Below are 19,793 nucleotides of genomic sequence, written 5' to 3'. Positions count from 1 at the left end.
CCAGGGAGATGCAGAAACACTCAAAAAAAATCCAGAGCATTTCTGCATCGTGGGCACATAGCCTTACATTAATTGTATGACTCAATATTGAGCACATACAACACATACTGTGTTTTCTCTTTTTAAATCTTAATGACAACCAAAAACATCCAAATGACCCTGATCAAAAGCTCACATACCCCAGTTCTTAATACAGTGTATTGCCCCCTCTAAATCAATGACAGCTTGAAGTCTTTTGTGGTAATTGCGGATGAGGTTCTTTATTTTCTCAGATGATAGAGCTGTCCATTATTCTTGGCAAAAAGCCTCCAGTTCCTGTAAATTCCTGGGCTGTCTAGCTTAAACTGCTCTTGAGATCTCCCCAGAGTGGCTTAATGATATTGAGGTCAGGAGACTGAGATGGCCACTCCAGAACCTTCACTTTGTTCTGCTGTAGCCAATGACAGGTCGACTTGGCCTTGTTTTGGATCGTTGTCATCTTGGAACGTCCAAGTACGTCCCATGCGCAGCTTCCGGGCTGATGAGTGCAAATTTGCCTCCAGTATTTGCTGATAACGTGCTGCATTCATCTTTCCTTCAACTTTTACCAAGTTTCCTGTGCCTTTGTAGCTCACACATCCCCAAAACATCAGCGATCCACCTCCGTGCTTTATTGTGGGAATGGTGTTCCTTTCATAATAGGCCTTGTTGACCTCTCTCCAAATGTTACGTTTATGGTTGTGACCAAAAAGTTACATTTTGGTCTCATCACTCCAAATTACCTTGTACCAGAAGTTTTGAGGCTTGTTTCTGTGCTGTTTGACGTATTGTAGGTGAGATACTTTGTGGCATTTGCGCAGTAATGGCTTTCTTCTGGTGACTCGACCATGCAGCCCATTTTTCTTCAAGTGCCTCCTTATTGTGCATCTTGCAACAGCCACACCACTAGTTTTCAGAGAGTCCTGAATTTCAGCTGATGTTTTGTGGGTTTTTCTTTGTATCCCAAACAATTTTCCTGGCAGTTGTGGCCGAAATTTTTGTTTGGTCTATCTGACCGTGGTTTGGTTTTTATAGAGATCCTGATTTTCCATTTGTTAATCACAGTTTAAACGCTGCTGACTGGCATTATCAATTCCTTGGATATTTTTTTGTATCCCTTTCCTGTGTTATACAGTTCAACTACCTTTTCCCATAGATCCGTCGACAATTCTTTTGCTTTCCCCATGGCTCACAATCCAGAAACGTCAGTAGCTGGATGAAAGATGCAAGAGTCTGTCTGGATCCCAGAAACTCACTCAGCTTTTATGCACACACACTGATTACAAGCAAACAGGTCACAGGTGAGGATGTTACCTTTAGTAGCCATTCAAACCCATTTGTGTCAAATTCTGTGCATGTTATTTAAGTGGTGAAAAAAAATTCCAAAATTTGGTAAAAAAAAAAATAAAAAAATAGCGCCATTTTCTAAGACCCATAGCGTCTCCATTTTTCGTGATCTGGGGCTGGTTGATGGCTTATTTTTTGCGCACCGGGCTGACATTTTTATTGATAACATTTGGGGTAGATCCGATGTTTTGATCGCCCGTTATTGCATTTTATTGCAATTTTGCGGCGACCAAAAAATGTAATTCTGGTGTTTAGAATTTTTTTCTCGTTACGCCGTTTACCAATCGGATTAATTCTTTTTTTATATTGATAGATAGGGTGATTCTGAACGCGGCGATACCAAATATGTGTATGTGGGGTTTATTTTTTATTATTTTATTTTGAATGGGGCAAAAGGGGGGTGATTTAAACTTTTATATTTTTTTTATATTTTTAAAAACTTTTTTTTTTTACTTTTTGCATGCTTCTATAATCTCCATAGGAGACTAGAAGCAGCAACTATCCGATCGCCTCTGCTACATACAGGGGACGAGCAGGTCCCCTGCATGCAGCAGAAATGGTCCTGTGCTATGAGCGCCGACCACTAGCTGGCGCTCATAGCGACAAGATCATGACAACCACAGGCGTCTGCTGCAGACCCTGGGTTGTCATGCCCACCCATCGGCGACCCGCGATCACGTGACGGGGTCGCCGGTGGGCGGGGCTTATGACGCGCTACCCGGAAGCGCTCGTTAAATGCTGCTGTCAGAGATTGACAGCGGCATTTAACATGTTAACAGCTGCGGGTGGATCGCGATTCCACCCGCGGCTGTTGCGGGCACATGTCAGCTGTAAGAATCAGCTGACATGTGCTCCGTTCAGTGAGGGCTCAGCGCAGCAGCCCTCACTGAACGGGCAGTACGCAAATGTGCGTACTAATACGTCCCCGGTATTTAAGGGGTTAATTGGTGAATTTATTTTAGCTATTCAGACAATTTCATGCAAGCATGCCTGTAGACGAAGTTAATTAAGACTAGTCCTACATAAGTGCAACTTAACTACTTGCCTATTGCCTTAAAGCTGTGGTTTTGCTGTAAATAAAACCTCCATATTGCAGACAAGTCGCTTGAGAGTTGCATTTTGCATGTAACTTGCATTGAAGTCTGTGGCAAGTGTGTTGCTTGCAACTTGTATCCTTGTAGCCCTAGCCTAATTCTCATTGTGAATATGGCCTTGAATCTCAGCACTTTCTCAGAAGTTAAGTTTGGGCATTGTGCCATGAAAAACTCTATGTTAATAAAATATAAAATACAATATAGTTAGCGGAAAGCATACAATATGGAGTATAAGGACATACAAGACTGACCAGTCGAACAACAAGACATAATTTCTGATTAACAAATTTTAATTTTCAAGTAAAACAATTCCCAAATCATTGGTATGAAAATGCTTCTCCATAGTATGAGCATGTTGATGCTTTATAAGAGTTGTTTTGAGAGCAAAACTTTTCCCACATTCAGACCCTGATTTTTATCATATGTGACTGTTTTGATGTCTAAGACAATGTGTTTTCCGTGTAAAACATTTCCCACATTTTAAACATAAATATGGCTTTACCCCTGTATGAATTCTTTGATGTGTAACAAGGCTTGATTTCACTGTAAAACATTTCCCACATTCTGAACATGAATATGGCTTCTCGCCTGTGTGAATTCTCTGATGTATAACAAGATGTGATTTACTTCTACAAGACTGCCCACATTCTGAACATGAATATTGCTTCTCCTCTGTATGAATTCGCTCATGGGCATCAAGATCTGATTTCTGCTTAAAACAATTCCCACGTTGTGAATATGAAAATGGTTTCTCCCCTGTGTGACTTCTCTGATGTATAACAAGATATGATTTCTGCTTAAAACATTTCCCACATTCTAAACATGCAAATGTCTTCTCCCTTGTGTGACTTCTCTGATGTATAACACAATTTGATTTCACTGCAAAACATTTCCCACATTCTGGACATGAATATGGTTTCTCCCCTGTGTGAGTTCTCTGATGTGTAACGAGAGTTGATTTTAGATTAAAATATTTCCCACACTCTGAACATGAAAATGGCTTCTCCCCAGAGTGACTTCTTTGATGTCTGACAAAATCTGACTTCAGGTTAAAACATTTTTCACATTCAGAACATGAAAATGTATTTTTTCCTGAACTGGCTTTTTGTTTTTTAATATCCTTTCTGTGACTTATATTTTTCTTAATAATTTGTGGTAAATCAGAAGAAAGGAACGGAGTAAAATAATCTTTGCTGTGAAGGGATGAGGATATAACTGGGATAATGCAATTTTCTTCATATGCATCTTGTTTGGCAAAAAGATCATCTGTGTTCAAATCTGAAGAGGTCAGATGTCCTTCTAATGGCTCAGTGAAATCATCTGCCAAGAATAAAACCTTATTACTTTTTCAATAATATTACCTTAAACATAATATTTCTGTATACAATTTAGTATAACATCAAAGAATATGAAATAAATTGCTCATTTAGCGCTAGTGGTGTCTGACATCTGCATATTTCAGGTCAAAAGTTGATGTCCTTAGCAAGGTTAGTTTAGTATTGTAAATTAAGGAGAATGGTGGTATAGCACCTTATAGGTGATACAGATTCATAAGGTATGATATAATGTATGGCTGGAATACGATGGATAAACACCACATGTTCCTAGTTCTGACCAGTGTGACATCACGAACCAGACTCAGCAGGAGAATCAAGGTACAACCTCATCATCCGGACTACCTGACAGACTACCCAGTCTGTCCCTATCTCAGATGAGTGCCGTCGGCCGGGGCAAAGCCTGAGCAACGGATTAGCGTGGAGCACTACATCCTAACAGCCCAACAAAGGAAAGGAATATCACCCCTATCATCATCACTCAAAGGCTAGTGACTTAGACCCACAGGGTCCATACATATAGCGGCCAATACAGCGTACTGCAATACAATAAAGGGACAGCGTCAAGTGTTACTCAAACATCACCGTATAGCCGCATGCGGTGTTTATCCATCGTATTCAAGCCATACAGTAGATCATACCTTATGAATCTGTATCACCTATAAGGCGCTATACCAACATTCTCCTTAATTTACAATACTAAATTGACCTTGCTAAGGACATCAACTTCTGACCTGAAATATCCAGATGTCAGACACCACCAGCGCTAAATGAGCAATTTATTTAATATTCTTTGATCGATTAATAGCAACATGTCGTGTTTTTATGGACATAAATACGATCTAATTAACCAAGCGCCAGAGCTATATGTTTTTCACAATTTGGTATAACATGTCTATTAAAAAAATGCAAGTCATGTAGCAAAATGCAATTATTCACTAAGACATTGGTGACAAAACAGTTCCCATTCTTACCGGACGCCACAGAGCAAGGACCAGTATTTTATAATATTAGACTTGACTGCGCTGAGGCCAGCATTCTCATAGGTTCATGTTTCAGTGCCCCTCCACTATTTTGTAGTAAGACACTCAGAGGAGACTTATAAAGGGGCCTGTTAGTAATATTAGGTGGTATTTTTCTAGATCATTCCTTGACAGCTGCATGTACTTTTGTGCAGAATGAAGGAGCAGTATGATCATGGATGAAGAAGTCATGACCTTGGAGAATGTGTAAGACTGGGATACTATTTTTTTAAAACCCGTGACTTTCCCAAAGTCAAAAATAGGGTTTTGTCAGAGGATGTGATAAAATACTAAAGCAAGCATTACTTGCCGAATGATGAGCAAGTTATGACTGATCACTGGCCCACCCACACACTTCGATCTCCCCAAATTCCAAAAAAATCAGAGGAATAGATGAATCCACTAACTACTGCTGAATGAATTTATTGTAACAGATGACATACCAGCCTCCTGATCAAAGCTGTGGGACATAATATAGTGGTAATAATTGTGTTATTAAGGCATTTCCTAATAGTTATGATGAAATTTAAAACCATATTAAAATATATCCTTAAGCCTTCACTTTCCGAAACCCTTATAATCCAGTTATAATATGAAAAAAAATGTAACCCCTTTACAGCCTGTGCCGTATTTGTAGGCACAAGGCTGTAACCCCCGGTTCAGTGAGGGCTCCGGTGCTGAGCCCGCACTGAACCGGGCACATATCAGCTGATTCTTACAGCTGACATGTGCCCGCAACAGCCGCGGGTGGAATCGCGATCCACCCGCGGCTGTTAACATGACAACCCTGGGTCTGCAGCAGACTCCAGTGGTTGCCATGAGCTGATCGCTATGAGCGCCACCTAGTGGTCGGCGCTCATAGCACGGGGCCATTTCTGCTACACAGAGGTGATCAGACAAGTGTTGCTTCTAGTCTCCTATAGAAGCATGCAAAAAGTGAAAAAAAAAAAGGTATTTAAAAAATTAAAAAAATATAAAAAGTTTAAATCACCCCCCTTTCGCCCCATTCAAAATAAAATAATAATAAAAAAAAACAAAACACATACACATATTTGGTATCGCCGGGTTCAGAATCACCAGATCTATCAATATAAAAAAAGAATTAATCCGATCGGTAAACGGCGTAATGAGAAAAAAATTCTAAACGCCAGAATTACGTTTTTTGGTCGCTGCAACATTGCAATAAAATGCAATAACGGGCGATTAAAACATCGGATCTGCCCCAAAATGGTATCAATAAAAACTTCAGCTCGGGACGCAAAAATACGCCCTCACCTGGCCCCAGATCCCGAAAAATGGAGACTCTTCGGGTCTTGGAAAATGGCGCCATTTTTTTTTTTTTTTAGCAAACTTTGGATTTTTTTTCACCACTTAAATAAAAAAGAACCTATACATGTTTGGTGTCTACAAACTCGTAATGACCTGGAGAATAATAATGGCAGGTCAGTTTTAGCATTCAGTGAACGTGGTAAAAAAAAAAAAAAAAAAAACATCTGTAGTATTGCACTTTTTTGCAATTTCACCGCACTTGGAATTTTTTTCCCGTTTTCCCATACATGATATGGTAAAACTAGTAATGGCGTTGAAAAGTACAACTCGTCCCGCAAAAAGTAAGCCCTCACACGGCCATATTGACCAAAAATAAAATCGCTATGGCTCTGGGAACAAGGGGAGCAAAAAACGAAAATGCAAAAACGGAAAATCCTAGGGTTGCGAAGGGGTTAAAATCTGGTTTCCAACTGTGCACAATTATATTACTTAAAAAAGTTGGAGGCCCATACGATCATGGCCGAAAGTGTTGGCACACTGGAGTACTGGATGGAAGATTTTGTCTTTACATCTGTAATATTTACCATGCAAAAGTAGCAGTCATCAATATGGTTTTGAGGCTCTCGCCACACCACTGGAACTCCAAAGCTGAGACTTTTTCTCTGACCCTTAGTCTACTGTCTTAGGTTTTCAACACGTCCTGTACACTTTATGTGGTGCACAAGGTTTTTTCTGATCACCGAGTTTAACCCCGAAATAAGCATGTTAAGCTTTACACACAAAGCCACATAAATTTTTCCTTTGTTTGGGTGTTGTAAAACAACCATAAATGTAAGAATATAATCAGGATCATTCCTGTACCGTCCATGAACTGTTCGGAGTGTTGGATGACAAATTCAACAAAAAAACTTTGTAACAGAGTTAAATTTGCTGTGACTTGTAAGCCACTTGAACGACTGCTGCGGTTGATTCTCACACTGCTTACACAGCTATAAAATTCCGACTTCATTAGTTATTAACTGCTTATTAAGAAGCCTTCCTATTAGTTAACCCGACTGCATATTCAGCATTTCTTTTTGCGTATTCAGCATATCTAAATATTATAATTATTACAGTATATAATGTTACGTTATTACTGTAAGAGTTCCTTAGTAAACAGTTTTATGTGGAAAAATCGGACGGGACTGGAGGAAACATGTGATTTTTGGATTCAGCACACCGAAATTCATAAAGATCACATGTTATCTTGTAGTCAACAAAAGTGAACAGTAGAGCAGTGGTAATTATATCCAGATTTAATTGGTATTTTGGCTGGACAAAAGAAAATATACAACAAAAAAACAGAGACAACAGCATAAAATTGTAGCATCTGGTGAATGAGAAGAATCTGTGACTTCTCTGCATTTGTGGTTACTACTCACCTGGGTAGTCATATGTAGGAATCTCCTCTTTATATTGATCATCGCCAATCACATATGTCTCTGTAGTATAAATATTGGTGATATCTTTACCCTGAAACAAATAATTTAAAAGTCACAGACAGATGGAGAAGTCACATCTATGATCAGATCTAATCTCCATCTGATCATAGATGTGACTTCTCCTCCTGTCTGTGCCATCTCCACCGTTCTCATTACACAAGTATAAAACATATAATACTAGTTGACAAAACAAGACTGAGCACAAGACCTTCACAGGCGTCTACACTTCATAGGGGAGATCTCATGACCGCTTCTGTCCATCTACCTGATGATCCTGAGGAACATTGGGATTTTCTTGTTTACAGTCCTGTGGAAGAAGAGGACGGGGACATCTCTCTGGTGTTGTCCTCTTACTGGATTGAGCTGGAGAAAAAACATACAGGGACTGGCTTCATTCTTTACATACAGATAATTATAGGCCGTGTGTATTTAGTCCTGTCTATTACCTGGTGATGTGAGGGACTGGGGAACCTCCATCATAACGTCCTTGTACAGATCTTTGTATCCTTCTAAATACTCCCACTCCTCCATGGAGAAATAGACAGTGACATCCTGACATCTTATAGGAACCTGACACATACAATGATACCATCATCTCCCCAATCCCTTCATAGCATTACTGTATAATGTCCCAGCAGTGTCACCTCCCCAGTCAGCAGCTCAATCATCTTGTAGATGAGTTCTAGGATCTTCTGGTCATTGATGTCCTCATGTATCAGGGGGTGAGGTGGAGGCCCTGTGATTGGTCTCAGGGGTCTTCCCCATCCCTCAGACACAGGGGCCTGACAGCACTCACTAGAGGTCTTCTTCACTACTGTGTAATCCTGGTTATGGAGAAACACATTAATAAATCCCACTACAGACATTTCCAGAGTCCTCACCTCTCCAGTTCTGTCCATCTGTTATTCCCATAGATAAGAATGATGTAATGTGACGTCATCAGAATCTCTCACCTCTCCAGTAAGCCGGAAGAGGATCTCTAGGGTGAGGTGTAATATCCTCTTTGCCATCTTGTCCCTGTCTCTATCCATCCTTGACGGGTCAATCAAGAATATTTTCTTATATAGAAGATCTCCACTGAGAGGATCCGATATTGTAGGGACCTGAAAAGGCAGAAGATGATGATGTAACATTATAAAGAGCCCATGTAATAATACAATTACTGGAGATAATAAAGGGAAACATGTGAGGAGTTTTAATGTGTAGCTGATTGGCAGCAGCCTTCATACTTCCGTCAAATTGAGCTGTGAAGGCTTCACCTCAGCACATGAAGCATACAGGTGTCAAAGGACAGTCAGGTGAGTGCCAGGAGACACAGACCCAACATCAAGAGGACAACGCTAGTACGTGAAGGGAGTGTAAGTTTGTTTTATTGAAAAATTAATCACAATGCAACTTGCAATATGACAGGGCAACCAATCACAGCGCAACTTTCATTTTCCCACAGCTGTCCATGAACATCGCGGGTCTATTGAGGCCTCGTCTCTTTCCCCATAAATTTCTATCACGGTTTAAAATCTACAATCCGATCCTATAATGTGACGTCTCTTGTGTTTTGTCCCATATTCTGCTCCACAGTATAAGTGTCATCATTACAGGACTGCGATGAGGCTGGGGAGCAAATAGCGCAAATATGGTTTTATCCGTGATAAAAGGATATAAAACAAGGGGTGGTCGCTCACCTTGTTTTGTTGCAACTGCAACAATGAAAACACGTGAACCAGCTGCTGCAACCGCGGGTCATGGACCAGGAAATAGTGGAAGGAGATAGGCAGCTTTTCCTGCGCTGCTGGCAATGTCCCACAAAAGGACACGGAGAATCAATGAGGATAAAAACGATTATTTATTCCGTGGTGTGGATCTACACATTTCGAGGTTATCCAACCATTCTGATGTGGTCCATTCTGATGTGGTTGTATGCTGAAGAAGAGGTTGGATAACCTCGAAACAAAAAGATCCACACCACGGAATAAATAATCGTTTTTATCCTCATTGATTTTCCACATCATTTTGTGGGACATTGCCAGCAACGCAGGAAAAGCCGCCTATCTCCTTCCAGTATCTCATTACAGGACCGACGCCACAGACATTTCATGGGAATCACTTTATTCTAAACTATTACAAACAAAATTAGGGAAATTACAGGTTTAACATTTCTCCTGATTTCTATTGATATAAAAACCAGACTTTTCCATTCCCTTCAAATCTACACCCCTGAGAGAAAGCGTCATCTATCCCCAAACCAGAGTGACCTCCCCTGTATGGCAGAAATGGGGGAAGGGGCATTATTTCCAGGAATGGAGGGGTTAATGCCCCCTGTATACATGAGCACATCCAGTGTTATATTACTGTACATATACACATGGCAGAACTGGGGGAAGGGGTACTATCTCCAGGAATGGAGGGGTTAATGCCCCCTGTATACATGAGCACATCCAGTGTTATATTACTGTACATATACACATGGCAGAAGTGGGGGACGGGACACTATCTCTGGGAATGGAGGGGTTAATGCCCCCTGTATACATGAGCACATCCAGCGTTATATTACTGTACATATACACATGGCAGAACTGGGGGAAGGGGGCACTATCTCCGGGAATGGAGGGGTTAATGTCCCCTGTATACATGAGCACATCCAGCATTATATTACTGTACATATACACATGGCAGAACTAGGGGAAGGGGCCACTATCTCTGGGAATGGAGGGGTTAATGTCCCCTGTATACATGAGCACATCCAGCGTTATATTACTGTACATATACACATGACAGAACTGGGGGGAGGGGCCACTATCTCCAGGAATGGAGAGGTTAATGTCCCCTGTATACATGAGCACATCCAGCGTTATATTACTGTACATATACACATGGCAGAACTGGGGGGAGGGGGCACTATCTCCGGGAATGGAGGGGTTAATGTCCCCTGTATACATGAGCACATCCAGCGTTATATTACTGTACATATACACATGGCAGAACTGAGGGAAGGGGGCACTATCTCCGGGAATGGAGGGGTTAATGTCCCTTGTATACATGAGCACATCCAGCGTTATATTACTGTACATATACACATGGCAGAACTGGGGGGAGGGGGCACTATCTCCGGGAATGGAGGGGTTAATGTCCCCTGTATACATGAGCACATCCAGCGTTATATTACTGTACATATACACATGGCAGAACTGGGGGAAGGGGGCACTATCTCCAGGAATAGAGGGGTTAATGTCCCCTGTATACATGAGCACATCCAGCGTTATATTACTGTACATATACACATGGCAGAACTGAGGGAAGGGGGGCACTATCTCCGGGAATGGAAGGGTTACTGCCCCCAGTAATGGGGGACTCCACATACCTCCACCTGCAGAGCCGCCACCACATATATGGCTGTTCTGTGCGCACAGGACCTGTGATGAGATCACAGGAGGGGAGGAGTCAGGGGTCACATGATCAGGGGCCTCAGTGGATGCAGGACTCTGCTGTGCTGGTTGTCATGGTGCTGGATGAGGTGAAGTTTGTGTGGGGGGTCAGGACTAGTGATGAGCGAGCATGCTCACCAATACTCGTCACTTGCCCGAGGATCACAGTGCTGGAGATGTTCGGTGATTTTCCACATTTTTGAATGTTCTGGCGGGAGCTCTTGTCCCTGCCCCGCATGTTTTGGGCTTATTAGGCAGCCAATTACCATGCAGGGATTGTCTGACAGTCACTGTAATGCCGTAGCCATGTTGGTTGTGGCATTACAGTGATTGGCAGGTCGCATAGCGTCATCGAGTCTATATAAGACCCGGGACCCTATGCTCGTCTCAGTCTACCGGTCAAACAGGCAGAGTAGGGAGAGCTGGAGCTGAGCGAGGGACAGAATTGGCGATTATTTTAAACAGGGATTCCACACCGCTATTATTAATCTGCTCTAACAATCCTTGTAAAGGCTCATTCTGATGAATATTAATCCTGCTGATAGCATTAGTTAGGATGAGTTTGTGGAGATCTGGTATAGTACAGAATAGGGTCCATTGCGCGTTTTCTCCACTGCTCGAACTCCTATCAATAGCCCTAGATACCAGGGCTGATAATATTCTTTTTGCTCTTAATCATGCTAATTTTTGTGAAATGCAATATAATACACCATTTTTACTTCTCCATTTGCTTGTTAGCAGCATACAGCCAGATTTGGTTGATTTGAATAGCATTGCTGTGTTGTGGAAGCAGAGAAACTTGTCCATCATCTCAGGTGGTCAAATATTACTGCAGTATTAATCCTGATTTTTTTGCAATCTGCAAAAGATTATACTCCATTTAAAGTGTGCTACTACTTGTGTGTCAAAATTATATTCACACTTGTTCGCTGACCAATAGCATCGGTATACCATCACAGGGCAAAATAATTGGGTCATCAGACATGATCAAATACTCCGGTATTAACCCTCCGTCACATACAATAGGCCTGACAGGCACATCTCTTTTACTTTCATTTCTCCTTCTTCACCAGATTGTGAGGAAATCCCCTCCCTCCAGGTAGTCTCCTGTCTCTAGTACCCTGTGAAACCTCATACCACAGTTGGATTGCAGAGCTTCAGGAGGACAGATATAACTGCGCTAATCTCTCAGGCTCATTGTATGTGAACACGTCACACTCAATAAGGTTGGTATTTTTTGTTTTTATTCATCACAATTGTTTATTTAGCTTGTTTTATGAATGTATAGCACAAAGTGTGAGGATATTTCATAGAAATAAGGCAGATTTAAAAAGAAAGTGTGCTGCTCAGGCATATACAGTAGTTCCCTAACACATATTCCTTCTCTTGCTTCAGATTATCTGCTGAAATGGAGAGGAAAATGTACAATTTATAAAAAAACCTTGATGTTGAGGAAGTAACAAACATGCTGTTAGATGATGCAGACCCCACACTGAATGAGGATTTAGGAGAGGAAAGTGAGATTGATTCTCATGATGAGGTGGAAGTATGTGAAGTGGATTCTGAAACAGAGCAAGATGGTGACAGTGATGAGGATGAAGATGTAGAATCTTATTATATGGGAAAAGATAAAAAAAAAACAATGGAACAAGAAGCTACTCCAGAAAAAACGTAGGGAACCTCAAAACATTATTACTCACCTTCCTGCAGTTATAGAAACTGCAAGTAAGGCAAAAACTGCAGTTGAATGCAGGAATAGTTTATTCACAGATGACATTCTGGACTCTATTGTCACATATACCAACCAATATATAGACATTATAAAGGACAATTTCATCTGCAACAGAACCATCAAGGCCACAGATGAAATAGAACTGCGTGCTTTTTTTGGATTATTATACCTTGCAGGAGCTTATAGGGCAAATAGACAAAGTTTGGAGGAACTTTGGAGTAAAGATGGGGATGGAGTTGAAAAATTTGGCCTTGTTATGTCCATAAACAGATTCAAGCTTCTAATTCGTTGCCTTCGGTTTGATGACAGAACTACCCGAACCGAACATAAAACACATGACCGACTTGCTCCAATTCGTGATATATTCCAAAAATTTGTTGAAAACTGTAAAAAAAGCTATTGCCCTGGGGAGAATCTCACTATTGATGAAATGCTCCCTGGTTTTCGTGGTAAATGTGCCTTTCATCAATATATTCCATCAAAGCCTAACAAATATGGAATAAAAATGTATGCCCTTGTTGATGCCAGTAAGACCTACACTTACAACCTGGAAGTTTATGCAGGAAAACAACCAGAAGGTCCTTACTGTGTCAGCAACAAACCCAGTGATGTTGTAAAAAGACTGGCTGAGCCCTTATTTGGATCGGGTCGCTATATAACAGCTGACAATTGGTTTTCAAATTGTGATCTGATTATCTGAAAATGCAGAAGCTTTCATATGTCGGAACTGTAAGAAAAAATAAAAAAGAATTGCCTACACAGTTTGTAAGTGTGAAAGGGAGACAACAGTACAGCAGTATGCTTGCATTCCATAATGGAAAGGTTTTGGTTTCCTATCTACCACAAGCAAAAAAAATTGTACTTCTTCTATCAACACTTCATGATGAAGATGCCATCGATCCTGGGACTGAGGCAAAAAAAAACGGAGATAATTATATTTTATAATGCAACCAAAGGGGGTGTTGATACAGCTGATCAGATGTGCTCAACTTTCAACGTCAGCAGAAACACCAAACGCTGGCCAATGGTCATATTTTTTGCTATGTTGAATTTGGGTGGTATAAATTCACAAGTCATTTACCTTGAAAACAAGCTTGAACCACTCTGTAGACGATTCTATCTGAAAAAATTGGCCCATGAACTAGTGCTTGGAGAGCTACGCAGGAGAAGTATGAAAACAATCGGTATCCCCTCTCGCCTTCAAGTTCAGCTCAAAAGATTCCGCCCAGAAGATGATAGTGAAAATTCACCACCTGCACCACCTCCCAAAAGAAGGAGATGCACCACCTGCACCACGGAAAGCGGAATCAGAAGGCTTTCTAATTATGAATGTCACAAATGTCATAATGCAATCTGCCTGACACATGCAAAAATGATGTGTAATTCTTGCTCTTTGCTCTGCAAGTGTAATTTTTCTGGGGAAACTTCAGGATCTAATTCTGATTGAATATGTGTTTAATAGTACTTAAGGTACCTTAAAATTAAGTTTGTTTCCATAAATTTTCTTTGTAGAGTTTTTTGACAGAGTCGTACTGGGGACTATTTGGCGGGAGTTTTGAAATGTTTGTATTTCAGAGTTATTAGTTTTATGTTAAGTAAATGGGGTTTTTTTGCACCTGATTATGTGTAGTCTCTTTTATTACATCCCTATGAAGGTCACTGATCACTTTTAGAGCACTGAAATTGCAAACATTAGATATTATAGGTATTTTTCTAGCCTGCGCCTGACAGTCACATTGTATGTGAACTCGTTAGAACCGATATTGTATGTGACGGAGGGTTAATCCTGATTTTTTTTTTTTTTGCAACATGCAAAATATCGTACTCCATTTAATATCCGCTACTTGCTTGTCAAAAATGTCAGCAAACAAGTGTAAATACATATAGCATTGCTATACCGTCACTAGGCAAAAGAATTGTTCATCAGACGTGATCAAATGCTGTGGTATTAATCCTGACATTTGTTTGCAAGCTGCAAAAGATTATTCTCCATTTTAAATGGGCAAGGCACGTGGCAAGGTACAGGGAAGTGATGCTGATGGTGCACGCAGAGGCTGAGGCCATGGGCAAGATTAAACTGTGCCTGCCGAGGGAGCACAAAAAACACCCACATCATGTAGAACTACCTTCCTGTCCCAATTTCTAGGGGGCTGCGAAACACCACTATTGATGCCAGAGCAGTGTGAAAAGGTTGTTTGTTGGATAGCAGATAATGCTTTCAGTTAGTTTGCTACCACCACCACTACCTTATCTTCCACACGGTCCAGTCTCAGTAGCCATGAGTGTGGACCACATATTCCTCACCCTGGTCCTCCTTCCTCCAACCATGCCAAGCGCCTGGAGACAAGTAATCTCACACTTGACCACTCTGAATTGCTGGTCACATTTACATTAATAGATTCTGGCCTCTCGCTCGGTCCACTTCAAGCGGGGCAACAGGAGATCGCATGTAGCGATGCCCAAATATTTGAGCAGCCATGGTCACACGAAGGTGACAGTGGCAAAGCGCAATTACTGTCGCAAGAGGTGGATGATGATGATGATGAGACATAATTGCCAGCAAGTCATGAGGAGGCCCAGGGTGCGTACGTGGAAGACGAGGTGGTGGACGATGAAGTCACTGACCCTACCTGGCAAGGTGACATGCATAGCGAGGACAGCAGCACAGAGGAGGGGGAGGCGTAGCACCACAACAGGAAGGAAGAAGCGGTGGGGTGGCCACAGATACAAGGCAGGCAACTGTTCCCCAAAACACTGAGACGAGGGAAGTTGCCAGTCCAACTGCTCGGTCTTCCCAAGTCTGGCTCTTTTTTAAAGAATGTCCAGTTAACCCAAAAAAGGCAATTTGCAACATCTGCCATGCCAGCATCAGCAGGGGCAGTAAAACTACCAGCCTGACCACCACCAGCATGCTCAGGCACATGACAGCAAAGCACCCGATTGATTGGGCCGAATGCCAGGGTCCAGAAACAGTGTCTGCGTGTGACACCACTGCCTCTTCCCCTGTTGTGCGTGCACGCCAAGCCTCTGTCCATGATGCAGGCGAAGATGCCTCCCACCCTGCACCTGTCATTGCACACTTGCAACCATCACCGTCAGCAACCACATCCTTGTCCCAGCGCAGCGTTCAGTTGTCCCTACCCCAGTCCTTGGAACGCAAGAACAAATACGCAGCCAACCACCCCTAGTCCACAACACTAAAATGCCACATTTCTCAACTGCTTGTACTGGAAATGTTGCCTTTTAAGCTCGTGGAGACTCAAGCTTTTCGCAACCGCATGGCATGAGCCATCCCTCGGTACTCGGTCCCCAGTCACCACTATATCTCCCGGTGTGCCGTCCCCGCCTTACACAAGCACGTGTCCCAGAACATTACCTGTGCCCTCAACAATGCAGTTACTGGGAAGGCCCACCTAACCACGGATACGTGGACAAGTGCTTGTGGCCAGGGACGGTACATCTCACTGACGGCACACTGGGTTAATATTGTGGAAGCCGGGTCCCAGTCAGACCCTGGTACGGAACACGTCCTCCCGACGCCGAGCATTGTGGGCCCTAGGTCAATCAGGGTTGCCTCCACATTCTACAGCTCCTGCATCTCCTCCTCTTCAGCCTCCATCTCTGAAATGACCACATCAGTCGGGAGCTGTAAGCACTGCAGCACTGCCTCGGCCAAGCGGCAACAGGCTGTGCTGAAGCTAATATGCTTAGGTGACAAACCGTACACTGCTGCAGAGTTGTTGAAAGCTGTAATAAAGCAGGCAGATCTGTGGCTCTCACCGCTGAACCTACAGCCAGGCATGGTTGTGTGTGACAATGGCCGGAACCTAGTGGCGGCTCTGAAGCTTGGCAACCTCACACACGTACCATGCCTGGCCCATGTGCTCAACCTAGTGGTTCAGCGGTTTCTCAAAACCTACCCGGATCTGCCTGAGCTGCATGTGAAAGTACGTAGTGTGTGCCCCCATTTCAGAAAGTCAGCTACAGCTTCCTCCGCCCTCGCTATGCTTCAGCAATGTTTGCAGCTTCCCACTCACCGACTGGTGTGCGATGTCACCACGCGTTGGAACTCAACGTTGCATATGTTGGGAAGGATTTGTGAGCAGCTGAGGGCAGTTGTTGAGTACCAGCTTTTACACACCCATCGGTATTCAGGTCAGCCTCTGCTATTCAGGGAGAGCTGTTGGCTATTTTTAATCATGTGACCTCGGTCATCAGGGAATGAGTTAAAGCGAGTGGTTATAATCAGTTCCCTACTGTGAGGGGGCTCTCAAATCTGGGCATTTTGTTTGTCTCCACAAGGAATGGTCTCCTTTCCTGTTGATACCTTTTTATGACTCCTTAGATTTGATCTATGATGAACCTGACAGGATCCAGGTGGCTGAGGCAAAGATCATGAACCTGGCACAAGGGGGCCGCACTACTGAGGACTACTGGACCGAGTTCTGGCAATGGTCTACTGAATGATAAACCCATTCAAATTTTTGCTATTGACAAAACACCGCTACTTCAGAACTTTGTTAAACAGGTAACAATGGAGTTCACACTTCTAGTGGGAGCACTTCACTCTGAATCCATTTCCTGTTTTGTTTTGGATAATTTACCTGCTGGGGTGGTTCTGGAGCTTCCATGGCTGTTTATTCACAATTAATTCTGAATAATATGATGCATGCAGACTGTACCTTACCTGCCACCACCGCACTCTAATCAGCATCTCTGTTTATCCATTCCTCTTACAGGTACGTGACCCAACTTTGCCATCCTGATTTCCATGCAGCCTTCTCTATACCTATCTGCTCCTATATACTAATGGTATGTGACCCAAGTTACACCAGCTACCTCCCACTTTCATTTATGACCTTGTTTACTCAACCTTTGAGTATCCAGCATCTGGTTCAGCCTTAATCAGCTGATCAAGATGAGTACAGACCACTCCCATCTGGTTCACAGCTGAATGCATTCTGTTACAAATATATTGTGAGCCAGGAGTCTGTGTCAGACTTTAGTCTGTGTCCATCACCTTAAGTGTGAGAAATATGAATTAATTCTGAATTGAATCTGAAGTGAACTGAAGATAACTGGATACTAAGTCACAGTAAACAATGTTTGTGTTTGTTTTCACTCTCACCCCCTTATTCCTTCACTTCTTACAACCACCCCTAATCCCTACACCTAGTAAGGAACTCTTCATCTCTCCCTCCATTCTCCCCACCCATCTCACCTCCTCCTCAGAGCTATTCCTCAAGATACAATCCTTTGCCTCCAAACACAGACAGCCACCTCATGCCCTCTCCTGCTCCCACCTACTAACGCTTTCTCTGCTCCTCCTCACTGCCGGCGACATCTCTCCAAATCCTGGCCCTCCTCACCACATCCCCACAGTCACTTCCCCCTTCTACCCACGATATATCCCAAACTCTCGTAACTCTTCTAACCTTATACCCATCCGCCCAGCCCCCGCTTCCCCAATCCCCCTAACAGGAGCTCTATGGAACGCTCGCTCCGTCTGCAACAAACTTTCCTACATTCACGACCTCTTCATCACCAACAAGCTTTCCTTCCTCGGCACCACTGAAACCTGGCTCACCCCCTCTGACACGGCCTCTCTTGCTGCACTTTCATACAGCGGATTCCACCTCTCCCATACCCCCCGCCCCACCGGCAAGCACGGTGGAGGAATAGGTTTCCTCCTCTCAGATAACTGCTCCTTCACCCATATCCCACTGCCACCCTCAATTACTCTCCCCTCTTTTGAAGTGCACTGCGTGCGCATCTACTCCCCCTCCAAACTCCAACTGGCTGTCATCTACCGCCCCCCAGGATTAGCCACCACTTTCTTTGACCACTTCACCACTTGGCTACTTCATTTCCTCTCCGTTGACATCCCCACTATCCTCATGGGCGACTTCAACATCCCCATTGACACTTCCCTCTCAGCCGCCTCTAAGCTTCTATCCCTCACTTCCTCCTTTGGTCTTACCCAGTGGTCTTCCACACCCACCCACAAAGACGGCCACACGCTGGACCTCATCTTCACTCGCCTCTGTTCCCTATCTAACCTCTCTAACTCACCTCTCCCTCTCTCTGACCACAACCTACTTACATTCTCTACCCTCTCCTCTCCAGGGCAACAATCCCCACTTCACAAACTTGCATACCCGTGCAGAAATCTCAAACACCTTGACCTACACTCACTCTCTGAATCCCTTCTCCCTCTTACAGACATTAGTTCCTTACATGATGCAGATGTTGCTGCCACTTTATACAACACCACAACAACTGCAGCTCTCGATTCGGTCGCCCCCCTCACACATACCAAAGCTCGCACAATCAACAGACAACCCTGGCACACCAGCCTAACTAAAGAACTGCGACGGGCCTCCAGGGTTGCTGAGCGTAGATGGAAAAGGTCCCACTCCAATGAGCACTTCATCGCATTCAAACAGTCCCTCACTACCTTCAAGTCCACACTCACTGCAGAAAAACAAACATACTTCTCATATCTCATATCCTCCCTGTCTCACAACCCCAAACAACTATTCAACACCTTCAATTCTCTCCTCCGTCCCCCAGTGCCTATTTCCTCTCCTCTTATTTGAGCCGAAGACTTTGCCTCATTCTTCAAACAGAAGATTGACACCATCAGACAAAGCTTTTGCCTAAAGCCCCCACAGCCCCTCCCCACACCTACTCAACCCTCCTCCTCCAAAACCACATTTTCCACCATTACCGAAGATCAACTTTCCTCTTTACTCTCCAAATCACACCTCACCACCTGTAAACTTGACCCAATCCCGTCCCACCTCATCCCAAACCTTACCACTATCTTCATCCCAGCCCTAGCCCACCTCTTCAACTTGTCACTAACAACTGGTGTCTTCCCCTCATGCTTCAAACATGCCTCAATCACACCCATCCTCAAAAAGCCCTCCTTTGACCCATCCTCTCTGTCTAGCTATCACCCCATATCACTTCTCCCCTATGCCTCAAAACTACTGGAACAACACGTCCATTCTGAGCTGTCCTCCCACCTCTCCTCCTGCTCCCTCTTCGACCGCCTACAATCTGGTTTCC

At 43.3% G+C, this 19,793-nt stretch overlaps 1 protein-coding gene and 1 long non-coding RNA gene across 2 annotated transcripts; one reads left to right on the top strand and one right to left on the bottom strand.

Annotated features, from left to right (window-relative positions):
* Positions 1 to 2,769: 2,769 nt before the first annotated feature.
* On the bottom strand, positions 2,770 to 10,984 carry LOC141270674 (oocyte zinc finger protein XlCOF7.1-like). Its single transcript, XM_073680771.1, has 7 exons — positions 10,924 to 10,984; positions 8,519 to 8,668; positions 8,210 to 8,389; positions 8,012 to 8,090; positions 7,831 to 7,928; positions 7,506 to 7,596; positions 2,770 to 3,779 (listed from the first exon to the last, which is right to left on the bottom strand). The coding sequence occupies exons 2-7, from the start codon at positions 8,594 to 8,596 to the stop codon at positions 2,878 to 2,880; spliced, it is 1,428 nt and encodes a 475-aa protein (XP_073536872.1). The 5' UTR covers positions 8,597 to 8,668; positions 10,924 to 10,984; the 3' UTR covers positions 2,770 to 2,877.
* Positions 10,985 to 10,994: 10 nt separating this feature from the next.
* On the top strand, positions 10,995 to 14,264 carry LOC141270701 (uncharacterized). Its single transcript, XR_012321719.1, has 3 exons — positions 10,995 to 11,076; positions 12,061 to 12,213; positions 12,383 to 14,264. It is a non-coding gene; the product is annotated as an uncharacterized lncRNA (long non-coding RNA).
* The last annotated feature ends 5,529 nt before the right edge of the window (positions 14,265 to 19,793 follow it).

This window comes from Phyllobates terribilis, unplaced genomic scaffold (genome assembly GCF_046119375.1).
Source record: "Phyllobates terribilis strain yellow unplaced genomic scaffold, ASM4611937v1 Scaffold_5__5_contigs__length_657084704, whole genome shotgun sequence".
Classification (NCBI taxonomy): Eukaryota; Metazoa; Chordata; class Amphibia; order Anura; family Dendrobatidae; genus Phyllobates; species Phyllobates terribilis.
Note: the sequence above shows the minus strand (reverse complement) of the source record. Positions and strands in the feature narration are given on the sequence as shown.

Bases quoted from the DNA above. Each gene is read 5' to 3' on its own strand.
- LOC141270674 (XM_073680771.1), bottom strand. From the start codon at position 8,596: ATGGATAGAGACAGGGACAAGATGGCAAAGAGGATATTACACCTCACC. The intron at 7,597-7,830 runs GTAGATGGACAG...TATTTGTTTCAG, and splicing joins ATGTTCCTCAGGATCATCAG to GGTAAAGATATCACCAATAT. The intron at 3,780-7,505 runs GTGAGTAGTAAC...TATTCTTGGCAG, and splicing joins TCCTACATATGACTACCCAG to ATGATTTCACTGAGCCATTA.